The sequence below is a fragment of the Syngnathus acus genome, chromosome 8, assembly GCF_901709675.1.
Source record: "Syngnathus acus chromosome 8, fSynAcu1.2, whole genome shotgun sequence".
Classification (NCBI taxonomy): Eukaryota; Metazoa; Chordata; class Actinopteri; order Syngnathiformes; family Syngnathidae; genus Syngnathus; species Syngnathus acus.
The window spans coordinates 9,601,421-9,626,020 of record NC_051093.1 but is presented as its reverse complement, the minus strand read 5'-3'; the positions used below and the strand labels follow the sequence as shown (position 1 = coordinate 9,626,020).

Below are 24,600 nucleotides of genomic sequence, written 5' to 3'. Positions count from 1 at the left end.
GCGAATCAGGATTTTTCTTTAATGACTGCGACGACCGGACAAACTGATTCTGGGGTTTCCGCGGCAACAGCAAAGACAAGCCCGTGTATCGTTGTAACGGCCTATTTAAAATAGACAAGCAGAGGGCCATTTTCCGACTCAAGCGCTCACATCTGGCAGATAACAATGAAATAATAAACACGGGCTCACGTTTGAACCGGATTATGAAAGTAGACAATGTGAAAATCTCCACCTTTAACAACCACGCAGCATGCAAGGTGTGATGAACTAACATGAGGATTATGGCGTAAGGAGGGAAGGGGAGGGAAGGGAAGGGGTAACGCCACCAAAGGATATTCAAATGACACTTAATGCTTTTTTTTAAGCCGCACCCGGTGACACGCTTTTAATGTCAGAGTAATTGCAGGTGCCGCCGAAAGCTTTTAAATCCCGTGGCTGCCTTTTCACTCCATTGTTCTTTGAGCTAGCGAAAAGAAAACAGCAATGCAACTAATGGCTAAGCGACAGGAAAGCAAGCCATGTTGCTTGACGTCTATTGTCGTCCAACGAGTTAAATCGTGTCAAGACATTTGACATGCAAAGGCCTGGTCGGCGTGGAAAGGCTCAACGAGATAGCAGTGCGGATTAACCGTTAGTTTAAACCAAGAAGGGCCAGTGAAGGGTTAATCCGCTCCACTAATCCTTTAGCGATAAAGATCTTAACGTGGACGCTGCCCTGTTATGGATATTTAGAAATATGGGTTATGTCAGCAGTGCCTTTTGTCTTACAGAACTCTCTAAAGGGAGTTTGGAACAATGAAAAGAGGGTTGGCAGGTCAGAAAGATGAAAGGAAGGAAAAGTGGGAGAAAGCTGATTACAGGTCAAACTTTCATTTAGCAGAACGTTTTGATCAGCAACTGGCACAGCTCGCCCTAATTGGATGGTAATGTCGAACCTGCTCTCATGATGATACATTCGTCTTTAATCTCTCTGTCAGGTTGCGAAAGTGGGCCACGCAGACAGCATCATCCTTCCGGCCCTCGCAGGCATTCAAAAAAAAACACTTTCCTTTGAAAAATGACGAGCAGCTTTGCAAGACGAACGTCTTATTAGCTCACATAAAGAGATTCCATCCATTCTATCTATCTATCTATCTATCTATCTATCTATCTATCTATCTATCTATCTATCTATCTATCTATCTATCTATCTATCTATGATGTTAGCGACCTCTTGTTCTGTCAACCTACTCATTAAAACTTCACACCGGGCAAAGCGTTTGCTAGCGTTCAACTTAAACAACTGGCTCTCGCGGTGGACCTGTCGCTTTAAAGACTCATCATATTTAGTCCTTGAATACCCAAACGGGCTGCAGGAATAGCGTCGTGAACACGAAAACGTTTTTACCCAGAGTCAAAATAGCCGGCCTGTGTCTGTCTGTGTGTGTGTGTGCGGTAGTGTCTGCGCCAGGGTGTGTTGGGGAGTCAAATCCACCAATCTGTCACTTTACAAGGAGTTGAAACCCTTGGAGCATGAATAATTGAATTGCATAGCATCAGGAAGCCTGCTCTCACAAGAATTTAGTCGGATTTTGTTGGAAAGGGACTTTTTTTTTCGATGAATCCCTTAGCATGCCACAAACCTGCACTCTTGCAATTACATAAATAAGAGCATCAAATATCAACACTTAATGGAACACATCAAGCCACTCCAAACAATGCAAACTGTTTCACTCGATTCCGAGGGCAAACTAATGAATAAATAAAAGCTGGAAGTGTATAAATAACCGAGGCAATGAAACATTTTGACATTGTCATAAAAGTCTAACAGTAAGTTAAACACCAAACAATAAATTGTGAGCTTACCTTACGGCGCGTAGAGAAGGCGAGTGCGGGAGAGAACGGCTGAAGGCCAGTCGTCATGCATCATAACTGCCACATTAATAAAAAAAAAAAAACACGCAAGTTAAGCACCATATGGATATTTCACAATAAATACTCACCCACAACATGGCACCCAATGTGAAGCGGCTCATATAATCTCGCAATTACAAACTTTATTAATTAATAATCGTCAGAAAAACTCCAAACATCGATTTTAATTACAAATTTATTGCAAATATAGAAATAGATCTTTTGTACAGAAATTGCAAAGGGAACATGTCAATACCAGCAACGAATAATACGCCAAAGCAAAAAGCACATTTTATTTTCCAAGTACCACCATTTAAACTTTTTTTTTTTTTTTGTGAGCCTCATAAATAACACATTTAAGTAAAAATAATGTTTAATGAAATGATGCCCCCTATAACTTCATAAATTTAGAAAAGATTAACAAAAGAGGCTTTTGCAAAATCCGTCAGGGCCACTTGACGGCTCACACACCCAAAAATTCCATAGTTTGATTTCCTTTACGAGTCGAGAATTGTTTTTTCAATTTATATTCTATGTAGGATTATGAGTTCAGGATAAAGAATCCATCCCCGGCAATCCGGGATCATAAAAAAGCAGAATTAATCCGAAGAGTTGCTTACTGTCATCTGCTCTCAGTCCAGCGGGGACCTTTTAATAAGTTGCACTACTCTGGAGGTTAAAGAAATGTCATTTCTGACTTGCAGAATTGGGCCCAGAGCACTAATAAACGTCTGGCTCATGTGATTACGGTGCAATCCCATCCAATTAAAACACGACTCCATAAATTGGATGCCAGATGCTAAATGGCCACATTGACAAGTGGAGTAGCCGTGCGTGGCGGATCCGCATCTCAAACAAGGCGAGGGAAGGAGGGAGGGAGGGAGGGAGGGAGTAAAGGCCAATCGTATTGCATCAAACTAGCAATGGCGTTTTTTCAATCAGACACCGATTCAATAACGAATACATCAAGGCGATGGAATTTGTCCTAAAATGTGACGTGATTAATATTGCAAAAAAGGCAGGCTGTTGCCGTTGTTTCGTTGATATATTGCGCGTTGATAAATATTCATTTTATAGTTTGCAACAAAGATGATTGCTGTATTGTGCAAAGGCGAGATCGTGGACAGAAAAGCAATGGCGTACTAATGAGACCACATTCGTGGAAGAGCAAATCACTCAGTCAGTATTTCATCCAATTTGTCTCATACTGTCGTCTCGCTTATTTACATTTTTCTGTAAAACACATTTGAGTTTTTTCCCCTTTACATCATATGATCATGTGACTTCCCTTTTTCCTCTATGCTTGTGTTGTGTCTTACCTCGGGGATTTGGGGAAAAAAGTCATAAACTATGCTATTATTTTTTCTCTCTAGAGCAATATTTTTCCCCCTTTTTGTCTCTTTTTGCCTAGCAGGCACCACGTAGCCCCAAATGTGTAGCCTGTGGGCCTATTCTAAAAATAGCACCAGTGAGACTGTCTATTTTTGTATGCTGCTATTCTCAAGAAAATAAGTTTGGGGCGGGCAACATACCAGTGAGCAGCATCTACAGCAGATGATAATAATAAGAATAAGAATATATTTAATATTATGGGTGATTTCCATCAAGTGGCCATTGAACATATTCGGGAACTTTGATACAGAAAATTCTTCAATGAGCAAATTAGAACCAGATGATGTATTTATCTGAAAAAACAGCAATCCATGTTAAATAGTTGGCGCAAATTTCAAGAGTTACAACTTTTCAATGTGGAGGGATAGTTTCTTAACCTGTTCAGACGTTTTTGCGTAAAAAGTAGCAATGTAAATATCAAGTTACACAGAATTTTGAAAAAGCTAAAAAAAAAAAAAATGCTTATACGTAGAGCCCCTATTATTTTTGTTTCATTGTATGTCCACTCATCGTACACAACAATATACATTTTTTTTTGTCTCCAAAATGACAGAGAATCATGCAAATATACAACTTTCTTTTACGTAGCATACTATTATAATCTTCCTCTGCTTTTAATCTGTTATAACGTATATCACCGCATGTAATAAAGTCTCAGCACCCTCACATAAGACAAAAAGAAATTGCAGATCAGAAATACATGAAAAAAAACAACAATAAAAAATAAACACACAGACAGCGTACCAAGAGCTCAGGCTGAGTATAAAACATCCATAGAAGCATTTTTACATCGATTTTTTTTTTTCTTTTTTAATGTGTGTACAAAATAACATAATTCACAGATCGTTTTGTTCTTTGGAAACCAAAGCCAAAATACAAATACTGTACAGGGATGTTTTCACCAAATAGAATCTATTTTTGAATAGTGACAAACATTTGGCGTGGGCACTCCTGTAAAGATTTGGAAATTCAATTTGGAATTTTGGTGCACTTCAGAAGAAACACATTTGAGGCCATGACCATGGCACACATTCTTTCAATGATGGCACATTGAGTAGCCTGTTCAACTCTACCTTATATATACGTATATTTATTTTTTTCTCTCTTCAGCTTAAAGTGCTTGGCGAATTGAGAGGACGCGTGGGAAGTGTTTTCACTGTAAAATGTGAAGAGTGACCAAGAAATCAGTAAAGCCATTTGTCGGGACTTGGAAGTACAACTTCAGAGCAACGTAGCAAAAAAAAAAAGAAAAAAAGACATGCATTTGACTGAAATGCAGTGAACTATCAAGCCCTAATAGATAGTTTCATAAAAAGGGGAAGGAAGATGAAATCATTTGCTGTCAGGCCTAATTAATTTCTGCTTTAGAGTTAAAAGCAAAGTAAAACCCTTTTTAAGGCTTTCCAGATGGGCTGCTTTTGATTTATTTAAAGCGGGCACTCGCTAGCCAGACCAAGCTTACTTGCTTCTCTTCAAAATCTGACGAGGTCAGTTGGGGAGAATGTTGAAATTTCCACATTATTGTATATTAGCCATGTGTGTGCCTTCATTGTGCCAAAGACCTTTCTCATTAGAATTGCCTTTCAATAAAATGTCTCTCTTTATTTTGTGTGACTCATTCTGACTCACTGTTGAGCAGCGAGAATGGCATAGGAAGGCTAAAAATAAAAATAATAATAAATCATACAACAAATAATAAAATCCAGTTCACAAAAATCATTTTTTGTTTGTAATCTTGCCTGAAATGTTTTTGGCGATTCAATACGATGCAAAATCATTTCATTACTTATAAGCAATTGTTTTAGAATTATAATTAAGAAAGTGATTGTGCATGAATGGCTAAGTCATTCCCTTGTCTTCAAATACAACGCATCTAAAACTAATTAGCCAAAGAAACGAATCAATTTGGGTTTTATGATTTATGCCAGGAGTTAGTTCACTGATGGAAAAACAATCTCGCTGACAGTGTCAGAAGCGCTCACTGGTTGTGACGCATAAGTATCGCAAAATCATTCCCAATGAAAAGTCAAATCTTTAAATGTGGAATTGATTGAGCAGAGGAACACATCTGTTTGATTAAAACAGAAGAGTCCTTCATGTAAATGCAAAATATTGACTTGGAATCACAGTAACTTGGCAACTTTTTCACATTGTAGAAGATCCGAAAGTGAATAACTTCCATCATGTGCAAAAAGAAGGTGTGGCTAATTCGGCGACAGATGAAAAAAGAAGAAAAAAAGCATGTTGTCAGGAGAATTTTGGAGTCCTTTGCTAAGATATGAGGAGCCAACAAAAGACTTCAATTCCGCTCAAAAACTTTCAGAAAGAGATTCTAATGTATTAAAAATAACAACCGATTGATTTTTGTTTTGTTTGACCAAATAAAGCACATTAGGCAAAAACAAGTCAAATGTCCATCCCTTGTTTCAGCTAACACACAAATTATGATGAGTCTCTCCATACCCTTGATAATCACAACAAAAAACAAATGGAAGCGATGAAATCGAAAATTCATTCAAAGCAAAATCTGCTAACTGGGAACGGCCCTCCTATTAATACTGCATTACAAAATCCTACTATTCATTTTGACGACAGATGAAAGAAATATGCCGGAAAATGAGCTCATAACCAAATTGAGATACTCTACACCAAAAAGTAAAAAAAATAATAATAATTTGCTTTCCACTTATGCTCACAGTTAAAGCTATCCCAAGCATCGTCCCTTACAACTCCTACATACAATCAACATGCGGTAGCAGGAAATTGATGAATTTGTCTAGAAAGACCTGAATTTAGAAATGCCTCTGGAACATATTTGTTTTCAGTATAGCCCTAAATACAAACGCGAGGCAAGGATCACTTCAGTTTTCACATTTGAGGGTAGGAAAAAAAAAATAGATTAATGTTTCACAGCGGTTTAGGTAGGCAGATTGGAGATCCCAATCAGATTGTTGCGATGGAATGAAGAAAAAAGTACAAAAAAGAAATCGTGGACGTCGTAGCGAGAGGCACAGGGCTACTTTAGATATTATATCGGGTCCAGATGTACATAATGTCTGGAAAATAACAAATACTGCTGTTGTTTCATCATATGGAAGGAATTCTACATTTATTAAACAGGATATTCACAAGAATTCATTGAAATCAATCTGGGCATGAAATCTGACAAGGTATGCCGACACCCGCTTACACTGACCACTGTGCACGACACACACGCACACACTGAAGCCATAAGGTGCAAGCCAACACGCCCGTCATATGATAGCAAAAAGAACCACAATGTTGGCAGTAAATTGAAATGAGGACTTTTCTTATTGGTTCAATTTGAATATCAAAGGTTTTGGAATGTGTTTTGTAAAGTTTGATGGAATTTACATGAATTGGACTTCCTTCAAATTCATTGGCATTGATACCAGATCTTTTGATAGGAGCATCAAATTTCATTCGTCAGACCAAAATGTGGTGAACCGCCATGTTTCCGACAATGATTTCATTTCTGTTGCTGTTTCGATGCATGCTCCGCTTTGCGGTGGCATTTATTTGACTTTCTCCTGCGCGGAGGCTGCCGTTCTAATGTCAATACGTCTGCCCCGTGGGGACGAAAGGGCGCCGCCATTTGCTTCACATGTGCTCAACTCCAAACGAGCCATCAAAATATCACATTAAGCTCTGATGGGATCTAAAAACATGGCACTGTGTAAGTACTGTCTAAAAGATCACAAAATGTGACCGCATGAGTATTAGCAGACTGCACAGTCGGCTTTTGTTTCCTGTGACCAGAAACAAAACCTGCAGTTGTAAGAAGAATCCAGAAATGGTGCTACAATGAAAGTGTAAAATAAAAGACTTATCTCTGGTATCCCAGGGACAGTCCGTGCTGGGCGCACAATACTCTATACACTTGAGCATGCCAAGAAAAATAAAAGGCAAACCGTGTCCAACACGTTCCTTCCCTTTAAGAAGTTTCTCCAGCTCAGAAGCAGACGTAAACAAGCTTTTTTTTTTCCCCCCCACTCACAATGCTTCTTAGCGCTCCCCAAGTTAAAGCTTCTGCTGCGCCGACACCCCCTTCCAGTAATCCAGGATGTCATGGAGGTCCTCGCCTTTGGCGAATTGCACCTTTTTCCGAAGGGCGTTACCGGCCGTCACGTAGCAGGCCTCGTCACGCTGGCCTTTACGGTAAGGTCGAAAGCGCTCCCAGATCCTCAGTGTGTTCTCTGAGGAGTACTCGGGACTGGAAGAGTAGCCAGAGTAACTGGAATGGTGGCGAGCTGGCGAAAGCTGGGAGTAGGAGGCGGCATCCTTACGGGAGCGGGACAGCGGCTTTAGGAAGGAAACCCTCTGGGCTGGGGAACCCTGATGGGAGCCATCGTAGTACAGAGCTGGGACGGAGTGGCGGTGCTCTGAGCAATGGTAGTCTTGCTGCACCTCCAACTGCTGCTGCTGTTGCTGCTGTTGCTGGTAATGGTGCGGATTTTGGTTTTCCTGATGTTGGCCACCAACACCACCACTGTCGCAAGCACCGCCACCCCCTCCGGTGCAGCTCATACTCCCCACTAACGGCAGTCTTTCCAGGGGTTCCCCACAGCCCACAGGACTCGCACGGTCTTGGTACTGTGGTTGTTGATTGCAGCCATCCGGACTCCTCGGCTCGGGAACATCCAGGCTGTAGACGCGAGCCCCTCCGCGGTCCCGATCGAGTCCTCCGCGGTCCCGATCGAGTCCTCCGCGGTCCCGATCGAGTCCTCCGCGATCCCGATCGCGTCCCACAGATCCGCAAGAGGCGGTGCTGCTCTGTTTCTTGACGGCGTTTACAATCACCACAGCTGCATCCGCACTCATTTGGCGCTGAATGGGGCGGACGGCATTGGCAGGCGGAGGCGGCCTGTAGGGGGGGCTAACAACGAATCCACCGCCGCTGATCCCCGGGCGCTCAGAAAGTGGGGTATTCAAAGCAGGGAGCGGGGGCGGAGGTGGAATTTTGTTCACTTGGCATGATTCAGTCATCCCTTGAGAAAGAGTTATTAAACCACGAGTAAGAGCGGCGGTGCTGTTTGGGGGAGGGGAGGTTGGGTTGGAGGACGGCATAGAATTGGGAGAGGAGCCCGAAGCCGCGACGGCCGCCGCATCCAGTTTGAGCGCATCGATGCAGTTGTTTATAATCTGATTGACTTTGTCGACCTCCATGGCGATTGTCGAGATCTCCGACGCCGAGCCGTGCCCGTCATCCGAGTCGTCCCCGACTTCGGTGCCGTCGTCGTCCCTTAGCTCTTCCCCTCTCATAGCTCCGTGGCCGCTATCTCCGCCGTGCCTCTCCATTCCCGCCCCTCCGCTTCTGATGTCCATGTAGTTTCCTTTACCCGTCATGGCCTCCGAGAAGGCAGTAGCCATTTTTTCGACTTGCGGAATAGAGGACAGTCTGGAGGAACTGGTGTTAGCCGAGTGAAGCATTCCAGAGCTCGAGGACGTAGACATGGGAAGCTTGGCCCCGTGATGGTGGTGGTGATATTGGTGGTGTTCTCTGGAGTGTTCCTGAAGCTTGTGGACCGCCGCTGGATCGTTGGCAACTGCCGCCGCCACCTCGGGTCCGTAACGCATTTCCAGTATCGTCTTCTTGACGCAGATGGACTTCTTTTTCTCGTCGTGCATGCGTTTTTTGCGTAAACAGTAATAGACAAAGCCCAAAACTATGAGCATGCCGAACAGACAACCCACAATGGTCATGATGTAGTGTGTGGTGGTTGACGGTGTGGGGAGAATGTGGTTTGGATTTTGAGAACGGGTGGAAAATTGGAGGCACGTGTGGTTATATCGCTGGGAGTTCCGGATGGAGGCCACGCAGAAGGTGTAATTGGTGTGTGGTTTGAGCTTGTTGACGGTGATTTTCTCCTTCTTGTGCTTCAGAGTCATAACATCGGAGACATCGGTGTGGTTGTGTTGGGTCAGGATGTACATTTTGCTGAACGGCCTGGGAATCTGGACGAAGAAAGAGGCCGAGGACAAGGACACCTGATCGAGCTTGAGGCTGGGAATGAAATTGTTTTCTGTGGACGTGGAAGCGTTGGGTTGGTGGTAAGGTCCAAACATCTCCGGACCCATTCCAGACGGACCATCCGGGTCTGGCGGAAGGGACGTCATCACGCCGCCTACGCAGTGAGAGGATAAAATGTTTTTGGCGTTTCGACCGGCGTGACCGGCGGCGATGGGACTCAGTAGGGGAAATCCAAACATCTCCCTGGGCGTCTCGCACTGGAGTCGATCGTAGGTGTGGGTGACGTTGTTGAAGGATTCCAGCCAGGTGAGGAAACTATAAAGATCGCAGCCGCAATGGAACGGATTGGCGGCCAGTTCGCAAACCATGAGGCGGTTGAGAACGGTGAACGTCGACGGATCGATACGGGCCAGTTTGTTAGACGACAGATCGATGCTGCTCAGGCTGGGGCACTCCCACAACGCATTGCTGGCGATCACCTCGATGAGGTTGTGTTGGAGGAAAAGACATTGCATGCGGCCCAGTCCTCTCATCATACCCTCTGTCAGGTTGGTCAACTTGTTGTAGCCCAGTTGAAGAACCTGACGAGCACCAAATCAGATATAAGCACCAAAATATGACGACCGTATCGAGTATATTGTCTTTCGTGGCGTGGAACCCACCTGTAGGTTAGCTTGCCCCGAAAAGGCTCCGTCTTCAATGTAGCTAATTTCATTCTTGGTAAGATTGAGGTCCGTGAGGTTGGTAAAGCGGTACATGGAGTTGAAGTGCACCGCTTTCAGCTTGTTCTCATTGAGTCTCAAGTCATGAACCGTGTTGTTGATGTGCTGCGGAATGGTCTCGTACGGCGGCTGGTTCTGACTACAGATCGCCAGCCACACGTAACCTTTGTCCCCTTCGATGAGCCAGCAGTCCCCGTTGACCGTGCCGGGGAAGCGGCTGGCAATTAGGAGGGCGGAGAGAATAACAATGAAAGCCGACTTGCTGGAAAGACTCTCCATGATGGAGATGAAAGAAGATGTTTTTTGTAATCAGGGGAAGGAATGCAGGGGCAGGCACATAGGGAGGAGGGCCAGACAAGAAAGTAGCTATGGTGTCCGTCCGTCTCCAAAAGGGCCTTTCAGTCACAGCTTCGGGGCTATCATGCTTGATTAGCAGGTCACCCGGGTTACGTCATATCTTGTTAGGCTGCAGCCGGGGGAGTCGGAGCAGCTTGTCTTCATGCTCTCTCAGGACCTCGGCTCTGTAGGGAAAAGATAACAAAAAGCACATACATTATATAAAGGACATTTATTATGTAAGGCTTCATTTGAAAGGATTTTCATCAAAATTGCATCGGGTGAGTAAAGGAAGGTTATGTGGGTTTATTTCCGTGCAAGTGGCTAGTACCTTGAAATGAACTCAACGAATGTGATTAGTCTCGATTGATATCATTTTTGATCAGTACACTGCATATGCACTGAGACAATTCAACGTTGGCTGCATAAAATCCTCTCCTTACACTTTGATGGAGTTTTGAAAATTCGGCTCCATCCGTTCTCCCTCACTTAGCAAAGCTGCACATGAAAGACAATCGGAATCGATTAAGTTCAGAGACCATTTTCATTCAGCGCATTGATCTGCTGCTACATGCGCCTCGGCGTCCTTTTCAAGCCAAAAACTAGTAAACATCAAATATTTGTGGCGCATGATTGTTTTTCCTATAAATGATTTGAATCTTCTTTGCGCTATGTATAGACTGTCCGATTTCCAAATCTGATCTCCATTGTACCTTTAAAAGTACCTAGCATCTAGCATTAGCATTTAACCTAACCTGCTGCATGTTTTCGGAATGTGGTCGCCTGAGATTTAAAGCATTTTAGTTTGACTGTCAGTGAGACTTAACCACACACATCAGTATGCACTTTTTGTGACTTTGAATCAGAAGAAAAATGACCCCACACCCTTTTGGCTATGAATAAGATCCAAAACAGTTCAGTCATTGATTTTTTTGCAGCTGACAAATGCTTAAGCCTTGAAGTTATTCGGAAGAATGCAATCACCCTAATGACATTTTATAGCACATTTAGAATGCATGAATCTGCGACACAATGTTGTTTATGATGAGCTTTCACAGCATCCGTGCTCAGCCCCTCCCCTTCCTGTTCACATTGAACGCAATGAGGTCATTTCAGCTTTGTTTGGCATCGACACGTTCTCCTGCCAATTCCACCTCAGGCCACAGAGCAAAGGACTCAAGAATCCTTCCCAAAAAAAGGAGCGCAGATCGTCTCCACTCAGACATTCTTTGTTTCCTGGCGAATGATGAGCTCTCGCTCTTGCTCTCTCTCTCTCTCTCTCTGTCCCCATCTGCATTTCATTTGAATAGCAGTCAAGTGTTTACATAAGTAGAGGATTAGCAGCCTGTTGCATCATGATATAAATTGCCCACTTGCTGCTTGAGTGGACTCATACGACATATATGGATGGCCATCTCCTCAAATAGAGCCTTCACATGTGCTTCATCTCACATACTTTCATGTTCCGTCACTTTCATGGCACATCCGTCTTTTACCGTCCAGTTAATTTCCTTTATCGCACATCAAATAGCCCTTGTGTCTTTCATGCTGTGGAACAGAGTGCAAAACTTTCTTTTCCCTTTCTTCTTTATGCTCCAATATCTGACGCAACAGAGAATTGAACTCCTTCCTGTCTATTCCGGTCCACGCTCCCTTGAGGTGCTCATCTTCCTGTGTTTTCACGAGCAAACTGGAGGAACAAATAATGGCAAGATTCTGAACAGTCAGAATACCTTTTCTTTTAAACAATCAAAAGCCATTAACATACTTAAGTACCATTTCTCCACGCAGCAGGTGTAAATTTGGACACAGTCCACCATTTTAATGATGTGAGATTTATTTGAGGCATGATCTCATTTGCTGCCCCACATACTGAAAAGTCACAAGGCTCACATTGGGGAGGGAGGCAGGAAGCACCACCACATGCAAGTGCCGATTGCATCATTTAGAATATGGGCCATTGACACCACCTGGGAAATAACATTGATCCAGTACTAGTGTCATAAAAGATGTAAAAGTAGGCCAAAAAAATGGCAAGTTTTTGGAAACCATGCACAATTTTGTTTCTTTGCTTAGTGAGCTCCCTCCCAGTCATGGAATCTAAGCAAGTCAGTGTTGCCAAAGTGGTTCAAATCTTGGATGAGATGAACAGATGGTACAGAAGGGTAGCACGCGGGCACAATTCCATCCTCTTCTCCACCATTTCTTTTTTCTTTTCAAACCTTCGTAGGACCGGCGACAACAATCAGTGGCGAATGTTGACACTTGTAACTGTCAGATTGTTGTACAAAAAGTACTTGGCAGCTTAATCAATCTTCACTCACCATCACTGCTATCTCGGTTTACGCCTCTCCGATAGAAACAGCCAAAAAAAGTCCTGTTGTGATATCCGTCACATCTTTGAAACTTTCCAAATTGTGAGATTGAAATAAATAAAGCAGACTTTGACTTTAGTAGCAAGCCTATTTAGTTCTGCCCAGAAGAGATTACTTTGCAGAGTTGGAGGTTAAGTTATTTAATGACTATTTAAGCATCCTCTTGCAATTACAGCATTGGGTTGATGCAAGTGTAAACATTAGGGCGAGCCAGGTCCAAAATCTAAGTGTTATGTGCTCATTAAAGCGGAGCTCACAAGGAATTGGTGCTTCCGTTGGCTTGTTATTTTAACAAAGTGTCTGCTCAGAATCCCACTACGGTATTTTCAAATATTTTGATACGAAACAACAATAAATGTTTTTTTGTTGTTGTTAAATCCAGAGCATCTACTGAATCTCATTTCTACATGTATGAATAGGAGTTCTCATTACAGCCCCACACGTCAATCCTTTTATTGATCGTTACGCATATCGTATAATTAGCACTGCCAATTCAGAATACTGCTAATGATATCCAACGTTGTTGGCATTCACATCAAATCAGAGCTTGCCTTCCGCTTCATTAGCCTCAATGATGACATTCTCCTCCCCGCATAATAATGAGCTCCCTCGGAAATTGACTGTGACAGGTGTTGAAATTGGACCGTGTCCATATACTGTATTTGCTCCAGCCGCCATCAGCCCAAATGCGAAATGTATTTATAGCAGCCATCTTGTCGTTAGCCGCGTATAGAATCCCGTCACCTTGAGTCGTGTCAAGCGAGAATCAAATTGGATGTGCTTGTCAAAATGCCACGTCCAAACAAAAGGAGATTTGAGTACCTTCAACAGCAAATTTGCATCTTTCCAATGAAATCACCATCACACGATTGTTTTTATTTTTAAGCAGGAGTGTGTTACCTTATCAGAAATTCAGAAAGAGGAACATAAATACCCATTAAGTAGCAACAAACTGCATATATTATCCTGGCGTAGATTATGACATAAATTGCGCAATATATTCACAAGAAATGTAAATTAGGTCGAACGTGGCAGGTTTGTGTGCTGTTGCTTGGTTTTTATGAGCCTCCTGACGAAAACAATTCAGAGCATAATCGAACTCTTTAATTAATAAGCAGCATTTAAAATGTGTTGGTTTTTTGAAAAGATGTATCGGTCCTTGGGAAACGACTGAGGTTCCCTTTGCGGCTTTTTAAATACGGCTGTGACATTTCCCCAGGCGTCAACAGTGCCAGCATCCCCGCTGCATTCATTTGAAAATAAACAAAAGACAAATTAAGAAACAGGATTTGAGGTCATAAAGCAAAGCAAAGATCTGGCAAGGTAAAAATGTTTAATAATAGCCTCTTAAGTGATTTACTGGTGGTAGGCTTGATACGGTATTTACGATTGGTGTCGGCACCCGGTGATGCTTTCTGCTCCTCGGCTATTATTTTGACCCTCTTCCATGGTAGCGATTGACTCTCATTGGCTCCATCTTGTCAAAGGACCAAAAACTGCCTGAAAAGTAGCACATGCACAAAGATTGGATGATAATTGGAATGGCCAATTTTGACCAAAGGAGCTTTGTCATTTGGATAGTGATAAAACAGGACAGACTCATCTGGTTCCTATTACAGAAAGATGACTTTGCGAAGAGGATTCCAGCTTCCTTTTGTGGCGAGCCAGCTCATTTGGCTCAGTCGTTTCTTTTTGCCTCGCAAATGGCTCTTCGGTAAGTGCCACTCGGAGTTTAGTAATGTCCACTCGTTGGTAATCCTGATATTTGCCTCGGGTCGAATACGATTCATTATAGGACTACTTTATCTTTGTGCACGTGTGCAGATTTGATTCAGCGCTACGGCGGCAAAATAAAATGCTTAATGCAGTAGCGAGTATGAAGCGGAGCTACCCAGTGGAGGAGAGATTGACAGGAAAGCAAACAGGTTTTATCCAACTTACAAAAGGGTTCAAGCAAGGAAAAGCCGCCAGCAACATCCAGATGCTATTATATATTGCACTGCTGTCTGTCAATGTCAGTCGAGGAGAATGCAGCCAAGAATATGTGGCGAGAGATTCGTTTCAGATATGTTTCCCTCAAGAAGGAATTTAAGGAGCGCTTCTTCTGGTGTGCTTACCGCAGCCACCGGGGGCAGTGCAATAAGGTCATACAGGTAAACAACGATGAAAGTGAGTGGCTCTTCTTTGTTTTGTTTTTTATAGTCACATTGTCACCCTTCTCATAAAGCATACATGCCTGCGAGTATTGTGATACTGTTTGTCTACATGTGTTGCTCCACCCTTTGTGTTCATACATCCATTTCCACATTTTTAGCATAGAGATTTTCACTTCAGACCTGTTTATTGTACATAAGCACCGTTTTTGTACCAATTACAGGCTTGTAGTTGGAAACACAAGTAAACAGGCCGGGCATTTTCCCTTCCTCTTCTCCTCTCGGTGCTCCCCGTGCACTTCCTCCCGACGAGTCATGGCCCTCCATTTACGGCAGTTTGTCTGTAGCTTTCCTTTCCCTCCCTGAGCTCCATCCACTCGGTCCATCTGTCCGTTGTATTATTGTTCCTCTCCACTCCGCCGTGTTCCGTGCCAGCTCCCCCGAGAGCGTGGAGTGTAGTGTAGACAGGTTGAGGTTGTGAGCAAAAGCCCTCTTTCCTTTTCACTTGACACGATGAAACCAACACGGCTGCAGACAGATGAGGCTCCTCTGAGAGGCGGGCGGGCGAGCGGGCAGAAGTGCGCTAAAAGCAGCTGTACTACACAAACGCTTACGTCTCCAAGTTCGGTCAAGCTTAAATATACCCATTTGATGTCCCTCTTGCAGTTACTGTCTGACTCCATGACACCACTGTGAGGAGAAATTTGCATTTTCAGCCGCTCACCTTGATTCACATCTCTCGGCTAGCGTGAGAAGGAGATGAATAAATAAGATGGATATATAAATAAATGAGGAAGATGAGAGCAGAAAAGCAGAAGTCAACAAAGGGGCAGAAAAAGTGGTAGAGCTGGTGAGGTGATGCTTTGTTTCCCCCCCACACCATGCGTCCAATCGCAGCATGACAAATGATCTCAAGCAAGCAAGCGGGAGGCTTTGTTTTCAACACTTGCTAATTAGTAGCATTACATGTTTTGTCATCTGCATTGTTCTTGTCACAACTGCTGAAATAATTTTCTACTTGTGTTTTGTTCCGTACCTTCATATTTGTCCGCTTGGCTCTGCATCTGTTTTTTTTTTTTTTTTTTGGCCGATACCAACATCTGCAGCCGCTCATGCATGATATCTTATCCAATTTCTGGTTGCATTATGAAGACTTGGGAACCTAATGAAGCGTGACCGAGAAGAGCCCGGAGGATTTACAACTAAAAGAAGCAGAGCCCCTCTGGAACAAGTTAACTCTGAGGTGGTGTCTTTTCAATCAATCCATTCAAGGTGCTGATATATCGATCAATGGATATTAAAACGTCGTTCAGGTTTTCAGATTTGGTGACAGGTTGCTCAAAAAAGAACAGATTCCCCGGATCAGTCAATTGAAAGGTAGCCAAGTGGCTTGGGGCTTGCGCTTCCATCACAAACCTGGGAACAGTTAATGGAATTTTCTTTCGCAAAGCTCCAATCAGACGGGATTTACGTCTGCGAGGGAATGCTTTCAAAATTGCGTTGGCTGATCTGCTTTTAATCCAACACAAGTGAATATTGTGCATAATGTTGGCCTTCTGTAGTACTATCAATTATACCCGCTCGAAAGTTGAAAACGACTGCGCGTTGTTTACGTTTACATTCACAACTTGTGTTACAAATGAAACATCACAAACAGAAAGACGAGCGAACAAAGGTTGTTTAGACTCATGTAAAGGTTGTTTAGACTCACGTACATTAAAAAAAATTGTCATTGGATGTCGTATATAATTGTAAGCCAACGCTAAGAGTGTTAGGGAATTGTATTAGAAAGAAATGAACCGGCATTGATGAAGCCAGAGTAAATACGTACACTAGTGAATACGAGCGATGAAATATTTATTAAACATACATGTTTACGTTTACCATATAAATGTATGCATGACTTCCTTGTGGTAAGTTGTTTATGCATTTTTATATAGTCTTTCATTTAACCGCATCATTTAAAAACTATCTGTACAATTATAATGGTTCCAAATCTTCTTATATATATATATATATATATATATATATATATATATATATATATAAAAAGCTAATAGGACAACTGCTTTTAAGCCTTACTTGGAAGCTGGCTTGCTCAGACTGAATGTGCACAACACAAATAGTTTTCCATTTAAAAGACCTTCACAAATGATCCCGTGGGTGAAGGTGTGCTCTGGATCAAAGCCGCACGTTTGTCTTCATCATTATTGGCCTAGCGCCTTTCAATGGTTCCGATTTTTTTTTTTCCTTTCCTTCTTAAACACGCATGTAAACTGAAAAAAACATGAAACGCAGTAGTGGCTAAAAGGGAGGAATGAAATATGCACTGACTGAACAAAGACAGAAGAATGTTTTTATCCTGAAAGTAATATTTTGAAATGAATAGAAAACACAGTGTGGGAAAGACGAGGTTAATGAAAAGTCATGAAGTAACCACCACTGAAGTTGAATAAAACATATTTTCTTAATGAAATTAAATACAAATTAAAAGGATGGAAAAAAAAAAATAGTAATAAAATTGCACCTTCCGTTTGTGAAACTGATGATTGCAGCGAAATTGCCCTTCGCTTCTTTTTTCTCAATTAATATCATACAGGAGCTGATTTTAGATTTTTGGAATTGCTGAACATCCACACAGAAGAAGGAAGTTTATGTAGTTGTTTGAGATTTTAAGTTTACTTTTATACAACTAAAAAACCCAAACAAACTAATAACCATGCTCTAAAACCTAATTGAAAACAAAATAAAATCTAACTATAATGAAAAATGCAAAAGTCTAAGGTGGCCATGTTCAGTTTTGGTGGTATGTTGCAATTCCCAATGACAAAATGAGTTCATCAATGACACTTTGATTTTTTTCCACACCTTTTGGAACAGACCAGTGATCTGAATCCAGCTTCTGACAACAAAGAAGAGGAGTTGGGCCACAATCAGTTCCGCCTCTACCAATCAAGGACTGGAATCATTTGAGGGGGACACTATTAAGACAATGAATGAACAAGCAATGTTTGTGGCTCATTGTTTGCTCCAAATCCAAGCTTTTTTCACTGCATTTAAAATAAAAAATGTCTTCAGTGATTGAACAAAAGCAGCTAATTACCACTGCTGAGATTTTTTTGTTTTGAAATTGCACAAGATAATACTTATGTCTGTAAAAGCTGAACGGGATGGATGGATGGATGGATGGATGGATGGATGGATGGATGGATGGATGGATGGATGGATGGATGGATGGATGGATGGATGGATGGATGGATGGATGGATGGATGGATGATTAACATTCAAATCCGGGATGGGCTGAGGCATAAAGTTAAGGTACGAGTTCAATGGCAGAATTACAATAAAGAAGACGTAGATTATAAATGATGAAATCGTTTTGTTCTGATGGCTTAGTTAAATCCAGCCTGGAAGGCTTAGCTGGTTAATAGAAACTTCACCTCATTATACTGAATGGATAATGTCCTCCGTGCATAGAATTCAATGTCATTTTTTTCAAGATTTGCTCAAACTCTTGTCAACACAATCTTCACATCAGAACATTTCTATTGGAACATAACAAAAAGAATATTCAGGCTTCACATTCTGCCTTCCCATTTTCTCTCGACTAATGTACTTTTTTAATGAAACAGAATTCATTTACACTTGATAGCAGCGTTTGAACATCACAATCAATAATCTACATATTGTGCAAGAAAAAAAAACATGCCCAGGGCTATGATTACATGACACCCACTTCATATTGATTTACTTCATTAAAAAAATGAGTCAACAGTGGCTTTAAGTCATGTACTCTAATATTAGTGAAGCGGACTGTCTGGGGCCCCGGATGCTCCTCGCTGGCTAGCCTGCGGCTCCAAACAGCAGCGCATCACAACATGGGTCAAGTGAAGCTCGACACTAGTTCAGACAACTCGGTGACACATGCTGACACATGACGCGAGTGCGTGCGTGCGTGCGTGCGTGTTGCTGACTCTTGGCTGACCCATCCCGGCTTACTTGTGACACTGAATTTTAACTATCTGCTTGAAAATGACTGCCTCATTTGTTTATGATTAAAAAAAGAAAAAAAAACATACTTGTGCAGTTCTTGCATGGTAACATGTGGACTTCAAATTGAATATGTGAAGCCCTTATCTGTATGTTTTGACATTTGTTGGGGCGGATGGAAGGGTGGGATCAAAAAAAAAAATCTTTTCCACTGTTAAACTAGGTCATCGTCTGGCTCGAGGCATAAAAAGATTGAAAGAAACGGAGAAAAGCAGGCAAGAAGACAAAGAGCTCTTGAAGAAATTATGAAATATCATACAATAGATGGAAAAGTGGGTAATTGGTTAGCTTAGATGGCTCGCTGAATAGAAACATGACGACGTTTGAGATGCATTAGAGTGAGTGGTCTTACCATGTGTAGTATTCAAGATTATTTGACCTCAAACGGAGATTCAAGTCTAGAAGGAAAATTAATGCTCCTTTTCTTGCCATAGCTTAAGTTGTAATATGTTGATTTCTCCTAATTGCTTAAACAAGCTGTAGCAGTTTGTGGTAAGAAACTGTCAGCAAAAGAAAAACCGAGCGAGACCAGAAAAAGCAGTTTGGTCACGGGTCAAGAACATTCTCCCCATCAGCCAAAGTACAAAAAAAAAAAAACGGTGAAAAGCTAAAGGAGTTAAAGCAAGCTAAAGAAGGAGAAAACGAGGATGAAAGGTAGCGCAGGTGGACGAGAGGGGAGCAGCATTAAAGAGGATTGGGAGCACGGGCAGATGAAGCCAGCGAGATGGAGGAGAGATTTAAACATGCAATTAGAAAGGGAGGAGGATCCAAAGGAAGCCAGCCTCTGACAAACGGCGACGGATGTATAGTGTGCACAGAGGAAACAAGATAAAGACGCCGCATTCCATCATTCCAAAACCATATGGCACCTTTACAACCTTGTCGACATTCTTCGGAGTGCACACGACGTATCCATGATGAACTTAAAGTACTCTTAGCAAAACACAGTGACACTAAAGTCTCATACAGTGGTGATGAGCTTCACTTAAAATGTCCGGGAGGTATAATTACTTTTCTCCTTGTATCGTATTGTTGACAGCCAAGCTTTCCCCAAGTGGCTCATTAAAATTGCTTCTGAACCGCATAATATCTTATTCTGTTTGTAGTTCAGGGGGAACTTTGGGTTTTATTTGATTTTTTTTTAGATTAGAGCTCATGTGACACAAGAAGAATATGCTTCCATTGACCATATTTGGACAACAGCTAAGCAATGCATGCAATGAATATCCTGTATGTGGCTGGCATTAGATAGGATTCGTCCAGAAGATGAAATTTAGCCAATAAATTGATTCTCTACTGATTCTAAATAAACTCAACTATAAAGAAAAAAAACATGAACACAGAGTTCTATACCTCAATATGAAAGTGGTGTTTAAAGCGATTTTTGCATAAACAGACCTTCTCTGGACTTCTCAGTGCGGCACTAATACAAGTAGTTCTTTGCAGAGGATAAAGAATATATTCTGACTATTGCTGCATAATTATTCTACACGTGTTGCTTCACTGTTTGTCATCATTAAAGATTAACACTACTGCCTCAGAGAGGCTAATTGTTAGCGAGTGTGTTTTGAATTGTATGTTAGCATTAAGCTAGCAGAGTCATTTTGAATTCTCTGTTATACATTTTATTTGAAAGTAACCTTCAGAATTAACATGGCCACAAACAAGCACAAGCCTATTTTTTATTTTTTGGGGAAGAATTGTTTGCTTTCTGCTAACAGCTACCGTAATATTCGGACTATAAGTCGCGGTTTTTTTTCATAGTTTGGGTGGGGGGGCGACTTATACTCAGGAGCGACTTATATACATATATATGGGTTTTTTTCACTTTTTTGGGCATTTTATGGCTGGTGCGACTTATACTCCGGTGCGACTTATAGTCCGAAAATTACGGTACTTGTAAAGCCAGTTGAGTCACTTGACCCTATAAATATGAACGTACTCCCTGTGCTTAACGGGGCTTGACTGGACAATACAGGCATAGTGAGGGTCAGTAAAAAATAAAAAAAATAAAACTAAATGCGATTCAAGCACTCCACAGAAATTGAGCATCAAGACCTGCAAGGCTAATCATGCATCCAGAAAGAACTTTAACCTTGGCCTTGACTTTTCATCCACATATTCGAAGCGTATCACTGAGACGCAACGATGCTTGATTTCAATGAGATGTCCTCCAGTGGAGTGTTGAGTAATGCGTAGTTGTGTATGCCAACTGCCCGACGACATCAGTGTTGAGATGAGACTTGCCGACGCTTGAGCTTCTTCACGAGAATTATCATCACTCCACAACTCCATCACTCACAACCTCCAGCGTCACACGCACGCACACACACACGCAAGCTCTCCGTCCATCTCCCTCAGTGCTCTCCAGTTTTCTCTCCATTTTTCCCTCTCCCATTTGATTCCGTCTGGCCTAATGCCTTTCTATGACTTCCAATCGGAAATCAGGCCAAATTGATGGGTTCACCTGGCCGTCTTTGAGTCACTCTATCTCCTTCTCTTCATTGCGGGTGCTCCTCTCTAATCCAGCAGCCATTTATCTTCCACTCGAAAGCGCTCACAGTCTGATGTAAGAAGCCTACCATCATGTGTGATTGAAGAATGGAAGCGCACACACACGCACACACTGTTGGTTCATCATGTGACAATTTAGCAACAACTCGAGTGAAAATATTGACTGCTAATTGCCTTTTTTTTGTCTTTGAGGAGCTATTTTGCTAATCAATCAGTTCTATCTAGAATCAACACATTTTATCTTTTGGTTTTCTTTTAAATTCACATCTCTAGAACTACCGACGCATCACTCGATGGTCAGACAAAGAGAATATATGCAAGGGAGAGAATATATACTCGGGAGAAAATGTGCATTCCTCAGTGATTATTTCAGAATGAAATGTCATGTAGCGCACACGACGAGCAGCTGAATAGAAAAATGGAGAAAACAGATGGAAAGCCGACAAAAACATGGAGCCGTCCGTCACAGTGATAAGACGAAATACCCAGAAGTGCTTCGTGGCCAAAAAAGACAAACAAGGAAAAAAGTTATGAAAGAATGCCGACAATATGGACAACACAGCAACACAAAGAAAGGAATTTGAATCCAACAAAACAATATAATGCTTGATCTTATCTGCGTGGGCAGATGCCATTTTTTTCATTTCTTGGATGATACATGCAGGGAGCCTCGTGAGCATATGGACTGCCATTGCAAAACAAGATCTCATTTAGGACAACAATAGAAACGTAGCGCTGGCAAAGCAAGCCATAATGATGGCAGCCGTTTTGGCGCTTGCCTCGTGTACCTTGCTTGCGTGACAATAAATAGACATTAATTCACGCAAGACTCAACGTGTTTATTATTTCATATATGACGTGTGCTATGTTACTTACACTACAACGATAGAAATTTGTGAGAGAGAAAAAAAAAGCTTTGTGACTGAGAAAAGACACAGAGACCCAATTAAAATGGAACATCCGAGATGAAGAGCGCAATCATTTTATAACCAAACACAAATACAAGCTATTTAAAAAGAAGCAAGATGAGCACGGTGACCTGATGAAATCTAAGCCGTAGTACAGAGAAGAAGTCATAAACTTAATGGAAGATGCTTGTCAGTGCTCCGTCTAATGTGCACGACGAGTCCACGGCCCGAGTCTGAACACGAGCTTGTACCATCAAATATGAACGAGGAGCATAGCATGTATGCGGCTCGTATGATTTACGTATTCACACTTGTGAATTTTTGACATCATGTCGGACTTCCACATAGTGCTAACATTCCGCCATAAGCAAGTATGAGAGATTTCCCACATATCTAGACCAGAAATAATTATATTGGTAATTAGAGTATGCTATTTTTTTAACAATATTGCAGCCACTAAGAAGTGTATTTTTTGTTTTCGTTCATTACGCTACATTCTTGTACTGACCGCTCAATATACTGTCTAATGCACACACTACTAATACCTAAAGTGCAAGAATGCAATCCAATTTCTGGTGCTTTGTCATCATCGTCACTATTAGTGGTAATGTTGTTCACAGTTGTTTGGTTGCATTTCCTCTTTCTGTGTACTCACTTGAGTAGTATGGCCCTTTAAGGTCCAAACGGGTTTGGGTGAAGCTGCAAGAAAGGCTTTGTGTAATACAATTTGCATTTGAAGTGTCACACTAATATAGTCAGCAAAGAAGGTCTCGCAATGGATGTTGACTATGGTATGCAGATTTTTCTTTTCATATTCACTAGCAGTGACATTCAGTCAGAAATATTTTTAGATCCAATAACAGACCGCCTGACTATTTAGTTTGATTTCCAAAGTGACATTGGTGTAGATTTCGTGATGGAAAAGGAAAGGATTCCTTTTGGGGTTCTTTCACCAACAATAAGTTCTGTATGATTATTTTTGTCAAATTATGAATTATTATTAATACTAATAACTGCCAGCTAGAGTACGCTTGGCATCATGATTAGCAGATCCTAGAATCCTACCTGCTAACAGTTCTTCCTCTAAACATGACAATAAAGGAAAAGCTAGTCATCAACCACAATGGCGCTGGCTGAGCATCAGCAAATAACGAGAGTTATTCAGGACTGCAAATTGGGCTTCATTTACGATACGCTGCAGCGAGGTGTCTGTCCTAACTACCTCATTCAGCCACTTGCACACACATTCCGTCACGCGGTGACGGTGGAAGCTTCCAAACAAGGTGACAAACAGCTCATCAGGAGCAATTACGAGCTCTCTGCTTCCTGACCCGAGCAGCCTGCGGAGTAGCCGTGGTACGATCACTCACCGCTGACACTGCACAACAATAGAATGGAATACAATAACACAAATAGTCCTGTTTTGTTCTCGCATGTTTCGGGTAGAAAACAGAACATCCATACATTTTTTCTCAGGAAGTATTTCACTTAAAAAAAATAATTTGAGGTTTTTTTGAGTGGGGCTGGAACGGTTTAACTGCATTTCCATTCATTTCAATACGAAACAATGATTTGGGTTTCCCCATCCAATTATTAAACTCGTATCTGGAGGCACCACTGTGATATCTTTGAAGCAAGCCTTGCCTCATATTCTAGGTTACCTAGATAATTTAACCCTGCCATGATTTTTTTTTTTGGTTCAAAATAGCACAAGGCTAGGTCTCAAACGAGGAACAAGTCCTCATTTAGTGCTCCACTTACTATGTGTGTGTGGGTGTGCTAAAAAATACAGCAAACCCAATTTTTGTTCTCACGCCGATGCTCAGAAGAGTGACAAAGAATTCCACAGTGGCGAAAAGGAAGGCAATGAGAGCTCATCATGTTCTTGTCAGTAAAATGTGCAAAGTCGAAAGCGACTCGCTTGTTTGTCTACTGAAGAGCTGTAATCTTTCATCGGGAACATACTCAATAGACCCGGGGAAGTTATTTTAAGATTAAACGACCCGCGGTTTATTTTGTTGCAGAGTTCTTGATGTCTGACAGTGAATTCTTGTTTATCCTTCATTAACAGCGGAATATAGAACGTCAGTTAAGTCAGCGCAGGTGTAATGCAGCGGCAATAATAACTAAAAAACAAAATCAAACCATGGCTGAAATCTTATTACATAGAAAATAAATTTGTAAAAATAAACAAAGCGCTTCCACGATCCAGCCCGGGCAAGCATTCATGCTCGAACAAACATCCTCTTCAATTCAATTTCAAA

General features: G+C 41.8%; 1 protein-coding gene across 3 annotated transcripts in view; it reads right to left on the bottom strand.

The window, feature by feature from the left end:
* Nucleotides 1-3,535: 3,535 nt before the first annotated feature.
* Nucleotides 3,536-24,600, bottom strand: part of LOC119125386 (protein phosphatase 1 regulatory subunit 29) — a 37,015-nt gene continuing 15,950 nt past the window's right edge. For all 3 annotated transcript variants that reach the window (XM_037255836.1, XM_037255838.1, XM_037255837.1), the window contains 2 exons: nucleotides 9,940-10,520; nucleotides 3,536-9,858 (listed from right to left, as the gene is read on the bottom strand). In XM_037255836.1, the coding sequence (XP_037111731.1) occupies nucleotides 7,327-9,858; nucleotides 9,940-10,278 (2,871 nt within the window). In that variant the 5' untranslated portion in view covers nucleotides 10,279-10,520 and the 3' untranslated portion in view covers nucleotides 3,536-7,326. The remainder of the gene's footprint in view (nucleotides 9,859-9,939; nucleotides 10,521-24,600) is intronic.